This window comes from Schistosoma haematobium, chromosome 3 (genome assembly GCF_000699445.3).
Source record: "Schistosoma haematobium chromosome 3, whole genome shotgun sequence".
In the NCBI taxonomy this organism is placed as follows: domain Eukaryota; kingdom Metazoa; phylum Platyhelminthes; class Trematoda; order Strigeidida; family Schistosomatidae; genus Schistosoma; species Schistosoma haematobium.
Window position 1 is genome coordinate 46,700,214 of NC_067198.1, and position 14,782 is coordinate 46,714,995.

Sequence of the window (14,782 nt, forward strand, 5' to 3'; positions counted from 1 at the left end):
GATTGAAGCTAGACCATCATGGAAAACCTGGAAGCACTGGACGGCCGTTTCGTCCTAGCATGGGACTCCTGGGCAGTGCGCATCCACGATCCCGCACCCCGAGAGTGGAGTTCAACCAGGTCTGTTGTGAGATATCAGCTCACTGAAGACAATAGTATACGGTGGCACAACTTCGTGGATTGGTTAAAGTTAGACATTAACACCGTTAGATGCCGACCAGCTCAGTGGTCTAGTTGGTTAAGCGCCTGGTGCGAGACCGATAGGTCCTGGGTTCGAATCTCGCGGGGTGCGGGATCGTGGATGCGCACTGCTGAGGAGTCACATGCTAGGACGAAACGGCCGTCCAGTGCTTCCAGGTTTTCCATGATGGTCTAGCTTCAATTTACTCATGATTTCAATCTGAAATTTCTAAAATCTCCAAAAACCCATTCTGATAACTATATGAATAATCGATTAGTATTAGTTATTTAATAGTCGAGTCAATCACTGTACTGTACTATCTATTCATACATTTATGTGTATAATCGTCAATAAGTTAACTGACTTAATGAAATTCGTAGTTAACATTTGCATAAAGTTTTTAACAAATTAGTTCTGTTTATTCACTAGTTTCTTTTTTCGGGTATGTTCCATAATGTAGAAATTTTGTTGTAGTTTAACGTCTAAACATTCAATTTCACAGTAAAACAGATTTTTATCGTGTTTCGTTTAGCTACTATAGATATGCATTATGTGTAGATGTGTTAGTTGATTCATGTTTTGTATTTAAATGATGTGCTATGTTGGAATGAAAATCATGTGCTCAATAGTGATTAGCTTTGAGAGGTAAGTCTCGGAGTTTTTTAATAGGATGTTGTGACTAGCGCAGCTCAACTGTGTCGAGTGTGAGACAATAGGAAATGGTCGTGCAATATTGTGGACTTATTGAAGTTAGACATCAACGCTGTTGAATGCTCGCTCAGTGGTCTGGGTGTTAAGCGTTCACGCGAGACTAATGTTCCTAGGTTCGAGTCCCGCCTGCGGGGTCGTGGACGCGCAATACTGAGAAGTCCCATATTAAGGCGAAATGGCCGTCCAGTACTTCCAGGTTCTCAATGGTCGTCTAATATTAATGGGTTCATGATCTCAATTAAAAAAAAATTATTTGTTCCCTTGTGTTTCAACTTAACTCATTGAATTACTCGTACTCAAATGAAATTTTATCATGAATCAATCAAGGTTAGAATCTGTCGTCTGGTAGTTAGAAATCAATTGTTTTAATAAGTGAATCACAATTTCACTATGAATGTGACTGATTCAGTCTGATCAGTGATATGTTATTCAACTCTTATGTTTGCTAACTTGTTATCAGAAAACGAGACGACTAATCGGCTTTTTCAAAGAACTTGTATTCAGATATTAATTAAAACTTATTTATGATTACGGCATGTGATTTGCCATCGTTGACTTGAAGAACTGAATCGGTCATTCTACCCTTAAAACTAGTCAAAAGTTATATTTGAGGTTTAGATTTGGAAAGGTTCTGTTTACATTTATTGACTTGGACCTGTGAGTCAGCTTTTGAATGTCGAAGAGGTCAAATTGGTCAGTAGATCAAATATAGGTTACTAAAGGAGACTAAACGGTTTTATCTCTTATTAATGATTGGTGTATACCTGTAAAATACCAATCTCCAATGCCGCTGTAGTTTGTTGGCATTGGTCATTCGAAGCCTTGATTGGTGCAGATCAGGGAAGCCTAATATGAATATCTGTTTGAGGAATTACACCAAACATAAAATGCGTAGGTCAGTGATGTTCTGCCATTTGTCTATTTGTCGTTAACAAATTGTAGTCTATGTTTGATGTATCGCCTTAGGACGAGTAGGCGAATCGAAAGTTGAGCGGTGAAATTCAATCAGCAATAAAGATACAGAAGTGATTATTTTCAAGTGATCATTCATTGTGAATGTCTTAGTCTTGTAGAAGTCAAGTGGTGGCGCTAGTTAGTGAATAGTAACATCTCAAATTCGTGATGATACAGATTTCCATAGGTTCCAATCCAGCATTGGACAGCATTTCCTTCAAGATTGCTGATGTGCTTGGCTTATGCTACATGACTAGCATAAAACCTATGTCAGTAGTACGTCATTTTTGTATTGGTTGCTTGAAACTTCCCATTGATTTTTAGAACTATAATTGATTAGTCTCTTATTGGCATATGTGCATCTTGTGCGGATTGTCTCGATATTGCTTTCAATTGCATCAACTCTGGGATGCAGGTACATCCAGCTGATGAGTCTTAAATAGGACGAAACACGAGTCCTGAATTTCACTGCTAGCCACCATCATTCTAGGTCAATAGTATTCTACTGATTATCTCTCACCATCAAGTCTTGTCTTAGACATATAGCTCAGTAACTCACTTTTTCATTTTGTGTAAATTCTTTATGATTTCGGTTTTTTCGCCTTTCCTTTTCCAGTTCAATTAAACGACAAAAGTTATGAATTTCTACTCAATTTAATTCATGCAATTGAAAAAAATGGTAAGCAGTTATTTTTCTTCCATATTCGTTTAAATCTACTTCCGAATTAACTTCCGAATTAAATTCACACATATTTATATTGTTTTAGCGAATACACTCACTAGTGACTGGCTTCAAGAGGTATTTTCTTGAGTTCTAGTGAGAAGCAGTGACCAGTGGAGTTCAGACGGGTCTTTTGTGAGATAGTAACTCACTGAAGACAATGGTGGATGGTGGCTCAATTCCGTGGATTAGTTGAATTCAAACATTAACACCGTTGGATGCTGACCAGCTCAGTGGTCTAGAGGTTAAGCGCTCATGCGTTAGACGCATAGGTTTTGGGTTCGAATCTCGTGAGGCGGGATCGTAAATGCGCACTACTGACGAGTCCCACATTAGGACGAAATGACCGTCCAGTGCTTCCAGGTTTTCTACGATGGTCTAGCTTCAATTGACTCATGATCTCAACTATTGATATTTTTAATGAATAGTTTACTTGATTCTTATCGGTTGTTTGAAAAGACAGTATCTTGTTTTGTCTTAGTTATAATGACCTTACATTGACTATCCAATGTATGTTGTACACTGACATTATTTATTATATTTGTGTAGGGCATGAAAATGTTGATTAGCATTCTGTTCATGCATCAGGTTACTCAATATCAAGAATACCTGGTTAATTAGTCGGTCATATGTGACATGTGATCTTTATCTGAATTATAGATAGTTTGATATTGAAATAAATATCAAAAAATGTCGGTATTTACGTGTAAGATAGTCAATATTGTTGAAGTATGACCACGGTTACATTTTGAAAAATACCAGAAAATATACAATAGTCTCTAGGGTTTAATTTTAATCTCATTATTGATTTTGTATTGAAATAAACAAAGTATTTGTAATGTTTTTTAAGAGACTGATTCTTGCACTTATAATGTTTGATAGTTTAAGGGATATCCAAATGGTGTAGAAGATTTGTAGCTCAGATGAATGATTTTGGTGGAGTTTTATTCTCTGAGCTAGATGGTTTGATCGTGTTTTCATCAAAAAGGATATCCAAATATAATATGTCGAATCATTTAGAAATGCATCACCTATCCAAAGCATGTTTGAATTGAATTACTAAAGTTTTTATTTGAGAATGTAGCTAAAAAGTAATAATCGATGACTCGACATATTTAATTGAGCCAACTTTAGTCACCTGTCCTTCAATCACTGAATAATCGGAAGAAGTTGCATTACTTTTAGTTTCTTTTTCTATGAAATATACAAAGTGAAGTTGTAAATCGTTCATTTTACTAAGAGTTAAAAATACGGCCGCTCACTAATAAGGAAGAAATATTTGTTCAGTTATTGTTAGTTTCCAAAGGTTGCCTAACTACGCTCAGTCTGTTTTGCATCAATGAAAGTTTAAAGTAATTGACTTAACACTTTTTAGATCATCCTTTCAACTCATTATACTTTAATTTCTTGAGATTTCTTTTTGGAGTCACAATATGAAATGGTCATGAGAAAGTGGTAGTACTTGGAAGATATGGTATTGGTAACTTGAATACTACATCTGATTCGTCTTACTCGGAACGGAACGAAGAATCAAGGATTCAGGGACTCGATAGGCTATACTGGTCCGTTGTCTCCGACTCAGCTAACTCGATCCAGAAGTCTTGGTAAGATGTAGAAAGTGTATTCTACAGACAATCAGAAGATACCAGGTCCATCAAGCACACAAATCAAGCGTATTTATACAAAATATATATAATCGATAAGTTCGTCAATCGACTATATGCGTGGGTGGTAAGAAATGCCCAAGCATACATCTCCATACAAGCTCCACAAAGATAAAATTACAAAATATGAGTTTTGGGGATCTAACGTCCCCAACAGTAACACCTGAAATAACGAGGTAGCTAAAGAGATTAACTTCTAAGGATTTTCATAGATTTTTTTCTAACCAATGAAAATAGAGATAGGATGGATTGGTTGACACAAATGAAGAGTAATTTTCAAAGTGGATAAAAATGATGGATCGTAAATTTAGTAAAAGAGAGTTTTCTTAACCGTCATCTACATATTTATTGGACACATATATATGTTTTTGTCCCCGTACTCTTCAAATGGTTGGTTCGATACAAATCATTGTACATACGATCCCGGAAGATATATTACTTTAATGTATCTCAGTTACGAATCATACGTACATATCCCTCGTTGCGGTGTATCTTTAAAGTGGTGGTTTTAAGTTCCAGACATCTAACTTTCTGTTATTCAGTAACATATTTGAACGCCACTCCTCAGCTACCTTGATCAAAGTAGTAGGGTAGTATGTTTAAATTTAGATCATAAACCAATCGATGTTAGACGATCATTGCAAACCTGGAAACATTGCACAGCAGTTCCGTCCTAGTATCGGACTCCTCAGCAGTATGCACCCACGATCCCGTGCACAAGACTCGAACCTAGGACCGTCGTTCTCACGTGCGAACGCTTAACTTCTGGTAACTTTAAACCTCTCTCTTTCCTACATACTCAAAAAACTGTATAAATCATTGTTGGGTGCATAAATCTATAGTAAATACACAATACTTCTTGACCGTCGTTGCAAATTTATGGTGATTTGTATGTAAATCACAAGATCCGATTCTAAACGTTCTCGAAAAACTATCTCTTAACTTATGCGTGACTTGTTTTCGTTAACTTTGTGGACAAATTTTATTGTATTCTCAGTTTATCTTTTTTTTTGTTTCAGGTATTCAAGTTGAAGGAATCTATAGAACATGTGGGGTGAAATCTAAAGTTGCCAGTCTGATTAAACAAGCTCTATGTAAGTTTTAAAATCTGTTGTCATAATCGACTTTTCAATCATTAGCACAAATGTATATCAGTCCAATTTATCACACTTCACATTAGCATTATGAGGAAGTAGCAAGTTCAATTATATAAGAGGCTGTAAGAAAATACCGTAAGTAGCTTCGTAGTTTTTGTCGTATGATGTCTCAAATTGACTTTTCTTGAAATCGTGGAACATTTATATTTGAACTCGGTAGTCTGAAAATGCCGCGTAGTACGAAATCAAACTGTAATGTATCCAACCCTTGCCAGGGTCGATGCTTCGGACTTTTTCAAGCGACCTACACTATGACAAGAAACTTACTGTTCAACTGTTCCTAATCTTTGAATAGTTCTTCAAATCTTATCAAATCAAAATCAAAACCTTGTTTTAATTTATGTGATAGTGGAAAATAGACATGTGAAATATATTTTTACAATTGAATTCACAAGTCGATCTAAGTTAGACCACCATTGAAAGCCTGGAAGCATTAGACGGCCGTTTCATCCTCGTATGGGACTCCTGAGCAGCGTGTATCCACGATCCCGCATGTAAAACTCGAAATAAATTGTAGTTAAAAATGCACGAATTATATAACAATAATTATAATGTTTATGATTATTCTGAGCTTGTAATTTAAAGGTTGATAAAAAGTGAATACATCTACGTCACTGACTTCAAGTTTGCATTCTATTATGAGACATCTACTGTAGATTACGATTATCTTGAACGGAATTTAACTACAATTGTAATGAAAAAGTGAATGCAGTTTTTGATATTGTGAAGTGGATCTAATAGTTTAATACTGTTTGAGTATAGCATGATGTATCTTCAAAAGAGACAATTTTACTGGTCATGTAATCGAGTCGTTTATTATGAAAATAGTTGTCGTATCTAATTCGCTTATTGATTTATTAACTTTTATTGTCTGTATCGCCGATGTCTTTCTGTTTTACCAATGATACTGGTCAGTGACTAATAACCCAAGACCTTAGCATTTATTAATCTTCGAGCTCTTCCTCCCAACCTCATTACACAATCAGAAAACTAAGTTATACATGGCTCAGAATTTATACAATAATATACCTCAAATATCTGATTTCTCAGCAACACAAATAGGAAACTACAATACATAAACAACTCAGTCATAAGTAACTCAAAAATGTCACAACAGTGGAAAATTAATTACTGATAAATCTGAAATAATACGTTAGATAACATCGGTTTATGAATCAAATGCAATGGTAATTACTTTGTGCTCACTAGGGAATAGCTTCATGAGGGAATTCTCGGAGTTCTAATGAGAAACCGTGACCAGTGGAGCTAATCCATGTCAGGTAGAGACAGGTATCTACGTCACTGCAATGGAAGATGTTCTTACAATTTCTTGGATTTGTTGAGGTTAGACATTAACATCGTTGGATGCCTTCTCAGTGGCCCAGATGTTAAGTGTTCGCGCGCGATACCGAAGTTCCTGGGTTCGAATCCCGCGAGCAGAATCGTGTATGGGCACTGCTGAGTAGTAGGGGGCGAAACGGCTGTCCAGTGCTTCCAGCTTTTTAATGGTGGTCTAACATCAATCGATTCACAATCTCAATCCAAAATTTAATAATCTCTGCACAACCCTATACTGAAAGCTTTTAAATAGGTGCATATAAAAATCCAGTAATTCAGGCGTTAAATAATTTTTCAATAAAAATACGAATAATAATTTCCTTTAGGATAGTTAATATAAGTTCAACCTTACTCTGATCCTGTTCCACATGACAAATGTATGTTCAGATACTAACTTACTTACCTACGCCTGTTACCCCCAATGGGGCATAGGCCGGCGACCAGCACTCCCCAACCCACTCTGTCCTAGGCCTTCCTTTCTATTTCTATCCAATTGTTGTTCATTCTTCTCATGTCTGTCTTCATTTCTCGGCGTATTGTGTCCTTTGGTCTTCCGCCTCTCCTTTGTCCTTGAGGATTTCAAGTGGGGGCTTGCCTTGTGATTCAGTTGGCTGCTTTCCTTAATATCAGTCCTATCCACTTCCAGCGCTTCGCCTGGAGCCTACTGCCGGTTTCAAGCCCAGATAAAGAAGGAGAGTTGGGCATGGGGTTAGCGACCTCATCCCGTTGAAAACTAACTCGCTAAAAAACACTAATCAGCAAAAATAATTCAAACCATTTAAACTCTGCCCTATGAGTTAGAACGTTTTCATTGAGAAGAGTTATGATGCCACATTGTGAAAGCCCAGTTCCTTTGGAAGTCACGAGGCTGACGCCTCTTCTAACAGCTAGAGCGACCATTAATTTGTGTACATGGAATGCTTGTACAATGTGGGAGGCCGAAAGAGTCTTCCAAATTGCTGCAGAATTAAGATACTAACTACCTTACTTTTTCTAATCTCTTCTAATCTTGACTGATTGTGTTATTTGTTTGAATTCATTGGTAACTCAGTCAGTCTCTCTCTCTCTGTGTGTCTTCTGTCCGTTATTATAAGAAAGCATGCGTGATTCATAATCATGAGAATTTCCTTAGTCACATGGTACACAACAATATTCTTCACATATTATAATTACTTGTCATAGAAACTATCCAATTCTATCAGCCTAAAATGTCGGCTTAAGTTTTTCATGAACCATATGTGGGCTATAAAATGATTAGTCTAATATTTATAAACTGATTAATCTAAGAATGTCAATTGATTAAGTTAACTTTAAATCTATTAATCAGATTAGTCAAATCCCATTAGCTACCTTAAACATTGATGTGTAAACTTGTAGTAATTTGGTTACATTACAAATGTACTTGATAGGTGTCAATCAGTATTTAATACTAAAAAAAACAATACTTGATTTTGATGGAGTTTTGTTCTCTGAGCTGGATGGTTTGATCGTGGGGCTTTCATCGTTCTTCTGAACAACATCATCAGCACAAACTTCAGGCAGAATTGAAGTGTTCGAATTTCTCCATATGCGTTTCACAGCTTGTTCTGTACACCTCGATGTTGATTGGTTCTTATTGACCTTAAATTTGTACTTGATTACTACTATCCAGATACCGATTATAATGTAAACATTTGAGTCCTACTGAAAAGATTATTTAATATCTCTTTGATTGCAACACACTTGGTGACGTCGTAGTATAATCTGTGTGACTATATCACTCTGTTGAGTTTTGTAGATTATTTCCAACTAATACATAGTCTCATCTCAGAGCTTCTTTACATATTGTTTCATGTTGATAGAGATAGCTAATGCATATACAAGGGAGATGAAAAGGGGATTATTCAATCGTCTAATAGTTTACTATTTACCTTACTGATATATAAAGGATTGGTATATAGTAAGTTCATTACTTCTTCAGTGATACTAGATATAGTCAATAAATTAATATATTTATAATATCCCAATGAGTAGAAAAATTAAATTTTATGACGTTTCGTGACTTAGTGTAAGCCACTTCTTCAGACAAAATAAATAACCAAATCAAAATGAATCTAAGTTCAAATAGTACAACGGAACAACACAAGAATATTATTATATGCGATCAATCAACAACAAAGAATAGGTCTGAATAAATCAATGTTATGTCATTTCGGTCAAGGTGATTCATAAGTGACATGTATGTAAATTTGTGTGTGTGTGTGTGTGACAAAACTATAATAATCACAAAAGCTGACAAAGGCAACACAACAGTGGTCATGAATAGAATAGATTATATTAATAAAGCTCTTGAACATCTCTCTCTACAGGACCATATGAAAAGATCGATCCGAAAAAATTCTCTAACGATTAAAAATTAAATTAGGGACAAGTCAACTTTTGAAAGAACTAAAACGAGTCATTGGTATCTCGTTATGGTTTTCTCTATATCCCATTTCACGTTTTTATGGTATACCTAGAATTCATAAACCAGACATCCCTTTTAAGACCTATAGTAGACTTCACGAACACACCAACATATGCACTATTGAAGTATCTGAGCGGCATATCAAAGCCACTATAACTTAACTTACATAATGTAATTAAAGATTCCTGTGACTTGAAATCAAAAATGTCGGAATTAATTATCGAAAAGAATGAAGTCATGGCAAGTTATGCTGTTGTATCATTATACACTAGTATTCCTATTGATAAATGCTTAGAATTTATTGGTGGTTTACTAGAGAGCGATAATACTCTTCCTGACAGATATCCTTTAAGCATTAGTCTAATCATGAAATCCTTAAAACTCTGCTTAAATTCGGCACTATTTACTTTTAACGAAACTTTATACAAACAAACTAACGGTGTAGCAATGGGATCCCCCATATCCCCGATTGTAGTCAACCTGTTTATGAAACACATAGAATCAAATATTTTCGCCAATGACACTAAATCACGGATTTGGCTTAGATATGTAGATGATACCTTTGTTGTCATAAAAAAGGCTCATCTAAGATCTTTTTCGAAACAGATCAGTACACGTTCATCGCACATCAAATTTACGAACGAGAATGGAAATAAACATGGTGAACTATCATTTTTAGATTGCTTAGTGAAAAGAAATCTAAATGGAATTATAAATTGATCCATTTACCGAAAACCTACACACTCAATGCAAAGATCTCGCTAGCCCTAAATCTTTTTAGAAGAGCAAACAAGATTATCACATCGGAAGTGAATAAACAAAAAGAACCAACGATTGTAATTAACATTTAATACAATTTAATAATTTTCCTGTGAAAAGGTTTTTCCAATTACAAAGAACGGAGTGTAGCTGAAGTGTCCTATGTAATGCTTAATCCTACTGCTTTCAATAGAAAAGAAGGCCTTATCATACATCCTACTTGGACTATCTATCCTAGCCACCTAGTCTGATATCATTCACAATTCACACTATCATCTTACAAATTAAACTCTATCCTTTCTCATCATAAAGATCACACATTTTTCATCCTTAATAGTGCACACATACACGCACACAAATTTACATTCATATCGCTTATGAATCACCTCGACACTGATTCGTTCGAACCTGTTTTTTGATTGATCACATAATGTTCTTGTGTTGTTCCGTTGTACTATTTAAACTTGGATTAATTTTAATTTGGCTATTTATTCTCTGAAGAAGTGCCTTACACTAAGTCACAAAACATCATAAAATTTAATTTTTCTACTCATTGGGATATTACAAGTATACTAATTTATTTATAACAATCCACCCAATGCTTAATTTATTCGGAATTATCAAGTCAAACCTTGATAATGATAGCTAGATACAGTCAAATTTAATTTTATGAATAATCATTTGATATTCAAATGTATCTAGACGCCGACCGTTGTTTCTACTTTGATGTGGTAGTCGGGCTTGCCTATTGTGACCAACCAATCGAATTATGCTAACTGGAACAATCACTCCTCAAGTTTCTACTATGCCAGACAAGTCGGTTGGAAAATGGTAAGACTAAAAGCAGCAAAACCAAGGTCCGAGGGCGAAGTCGTACTGTTGACTGTACAGAGGTGTGACGGTAGTAAGATGTTTCCCTCAAACGACCAACATAACAGCGATGTTGTCTTCTCACAAAAGAAGGGTGATTTAGAAAAAGTCTATCTCAAAAAAGCATACCTCACCTTATCCCACGGATATCTGTCTCTGGCGGTAAGGTCTCAACAAGTACGGAGCTAACACGGAAATTACTCACAAGAAGGTCGTGTGTGACCGGCCTCAAGCAGTTGTCCCTTGGGCACTGTGGTCACGCTTTCAGGTCACCAAGACCACCCCTAGCCCGATTTCCTTTTCAGGTACCTCCAGAAGAACCCTTCCACGGTGTGGGCAACCGTGAAGTGATAATCGCCCTCATTCCTCCAACAGCACTCTAGACTGTATCTAGACCACGGATTCATGTGTACATTTTATTATTGTTTATTTTTTATGTATAATTCTCAAGCTCCATCAGGAATATCCAAGACGACTTTGTCAAATTATGAATTATGCGTTTTAACTGGTGCATTAAAAAGTTTTATTCGACAATTAGAAACTCCAATTATGACATTTCAATTACATGATTCATTCATGTCTGCAATGAGTAAGTTGTTAATATATATTTGTATATATATATAAGTCGTTTGAAAACGATCTCTGTTTTAGTGACGGGCAAACTGCTTATTTTTTTGTGATGCCGTGATCTGACTCCGATTTGGACGAACGTATGAATATATTATGAACATAAATCTTCCATTTAACTCCGTATACTGCCTAGGCTAAACGCGTTTGTGTGACGGCGGCACCAAGAAGCTAGACATTCAGAATAAGGGGTAGAAAAGCGAAGCTGAGCCGAGAGGACGAGTAAGCCCATTCTAGTTGATTAGGTATGACTTGGTATTTATAATTAGACAGGTGTATGATGAGTGGGATGTGCAATGCACATGCATACGCTCATATAAAAACAGTCAAGGTTAATAAACCAATTATTAACAAGGTCAAAATGTGACTTGAAAAGAGGGGGTAAATCGGTTGGTACGAGAGCTAGAATAACCCTTGTGGGCTTGACATTACAATGTATTTCATAGAAAAAAAGTCATAACTAAACATTCTGGTGGAGTTTTGTTCTCTGAGCTGGATGGTTTGGTCGTGGAGCTTTCATCGTTCTCCTGAACGACATCATCAGCACAAACTTCAGATAGAATTGAAGTGTTCGAATTTCTCCACATATGACTCTCAGCTTGTCCTGTAGACCTCGATCTTGATTGATTATTGCTGACCTTTAACCTATCATTGTATACTTCCTTTTTTTTATTGTATCTCCCATTATTGATTTGTCTCTTGGTCTTATGGTTGACCATAATTTTCTGATTGGTCGATCATTGGAAGATACAATCAAAATAAAGTAAACAATGACAGGTTAAAAGTCAACAGTAATCAGTCAAGATCGAGGTCTACAGGAAAAGCTGGGAGTCATATGTGGAGGAATTCGAACCCTTCAATTCTGCCTGAAGTTTGTGCTGATGATGTCGTTTAGAATAACGATGAAAGCTCCATGACCAAATCATCCACCTGAGCTACAAAACTTCTCCATCACAGTAAACATTCAGCAACTATATTCTTCTTCTATTATAGTATTTTAATATTGGATCTCGTTTGAATTGTTGTAATGTGATAGGTTTTAGTGAAATTTCGATAATTTTATGACAAGACGAAGTTTATCAGAATTATGTGGTTTATTTGAGCAATACATTTCAAACGATCTGATCACACATATACTTGTCAAGACATTAAAAGGTTAACTAGACATATTAAAGGTAAGTCGTAACAAAGAAAACGAATAATAAGGTACACAAAAACAAAGTGATAACCACTCTGGATAATAAATCAGTATTACCAGGGTAGGTTAAGGATAAGGATAAATTATTTTTGAACGCATGAAGGGGATTTCAATTTCCGTATCTCCAAGGCTTCAATAAACCTTAGTATAAGTCCTTAAAGGTTTTTGTATAACACTATAAATGCTGACTTGATGTCAACTTTTTGACCAGTCTCAATCAAATGTTTCGCAACTGAGGATGATATCAGTCTATCCTGTGATGTTACTTGACCATTGGAATTCATTTGCTTCTGCAGCCATTTTGATATGTGTTCACCCACCCTTAATTGGAAATCACGATTGCTCCTTCCTGTGTACATGTTTCCATGCATACATGTAAATTGATAGACACAATGAGATGTGACACAATCGTTTACGTGTTGTTTGGGCTTTTGATGAAACACAGACCTTGTCTTCTCGATAGTGAAATTGGAAAAATCTGTACACATCACAATCAAGACTGAGTTCATCTGTAATGTTACATATTGTTGAAGGGAATATTTTTTTTCACCTGATTTAACTAACATTTTAATTCAAATGATGGTGTTATTTAGTTTGTTTTATTGTCATTGAATTGATTTGACTTGAAAAAAATGCTCAACTACTCATCCATCTATACCATTTCTCATTTTGATCTCTAACATTTTAGTTACTTGTTCTATGTACATATTCACAAATCGATCTCTATTAAAAAGAATATCTAGTAAAATATATCTTCATTACCATTAATTTATCTGTAAAAGTTAAACAGGATATAGATATTACAATGATTGAGATCATGAGTCACTTAAAGCTTGACCATCATGGAAAACCTGGAAGCATTAGACGACGCGCGAAACTGATAGGTCCTGGGTTCAAATCTCACGAAGGGGGGGGCAGGATCGTGGATGCGCACTGCTGAGGAGGAGTCCAACAATAGGACGAAACGGCTGTCCAGTGCTTCCAAGTTTTCCATGATGGTCTAGCTTCAGTGAACTCATGATCTCAACCATTGGAATTACTACAATATCCACAAACCCTCTTCTGATCAGATATAGATATGGTTTACTATGAATTTAACATTTCTCAAAATAATGATAGTAATAATTAGATATTAGAAAGAAGATGATTGAACAACTGTTCAATACATAAATGTAATTGATCTCAGCTATGGCTTTGTTCTGCTCTAATTTGAGGAACTTGAATACACAAACGTATATTTGTTTACTGAGTTAAGAGTATATGGTTTAAAAATTTGTTCATATATATGTATACTACTTATGATCAAGTTTGTTCCAGTAACCTGTAGGAAAGTTATACGCTTACACCTCGACAGTCATATTCCTGTTAATGTATATAATAGTTAATAACAAGTTCGCAATATGTATTCAATGATGATTTGGACTAATATTAGTTAAAACGTCCAACTTTCAACCTATAAGTTACAGTTTTGAACCCTTTCTCTATTTTCCTGCCTTGATTATATCATATCACTAACATTTACATCATTGAAGTCTAACTGAAATTTAAAGTGTATACGATTTACATTGAATATTCATTGCCTATTCAATTAATTAATGAATTTGTGTATTGTGTTTATTTATTGGATTGTTCTACTTGTTGTTACTGATTGTTTTCTCAATTTTAGAACGAGATAATGCTTATCGATTAACAGAACTTAGTGCATTATTAAAATTGTTACCACCAGAAAATCAACGTACTTTAGACTTACTGATTAGGCATTTATCAAGGTTTGTTAATTGTTATATCTCCTTTGTTGTTTTTCTTTTATAGGTGTTATTACTATAGTTTAAATTTACTTGGTAGTGTTTTACTTGAATCTTTCCATTGATGTTTAAGACTGCAATTGATCAGTCTCTTATTGGCATATGTGCATACTGTGCGTATTACTTCGATAGTGCCTTAATTCACAAGCTTCATAAGTGAAGATGGATATTGGCTAGCAGTGGAATCCAGGACGCGCGTTTCGTCCTATTTAGAACTCATCATCTGGATGTATCTGCATCTCAGAGTTGATATTTACTCTGGGACTCGAACCTAGTACTGTCCGCTTCAAACGTCATCACATTATCACTGCTAACCACTATCCAAATTTGCTGATAATGATCAAAGTAAATC

At 35.5% G+C, this 14,782-nt stretch overlaps 1 protein-coding gene across 2 annotated transcripts in view; it reads left to right on the plus strand.

The window, feature by feature from the left end:
* The window catches only part of ARHGAP26_1 (Rho GTPase-activating protein 26), an 83,136-nt gene that overhangs the window by 48,354 nt on the left and 20,000 nt on the right, over positions 1 to 14,782 (plus strand). Inside the window, exons 13-16 of one of the 2 annotated variants that reach the window (XM_051214007.1) lie at positions 2,462 to 2,524; positions 5,250 to 5,324; positions 11,252 to 11,389; positions 14,292 to 14,394. In XM_051214007.1, coding sequence (XP_051070031.1) covers positions 2,462 to 2,524; positions 5,250 to 5,324; positions 11,252 to 11,389; positions 14,292 to 14,394 — 379 coding nt within the window. Of the gene's footprint in view, positions 1 to 493; positions 11,390 to 11,425; positions 14,395 to 14,782 lie in introns of those variants that run through there. The other variant, XM_051214008.1, reaches the window with a different exon arrangement.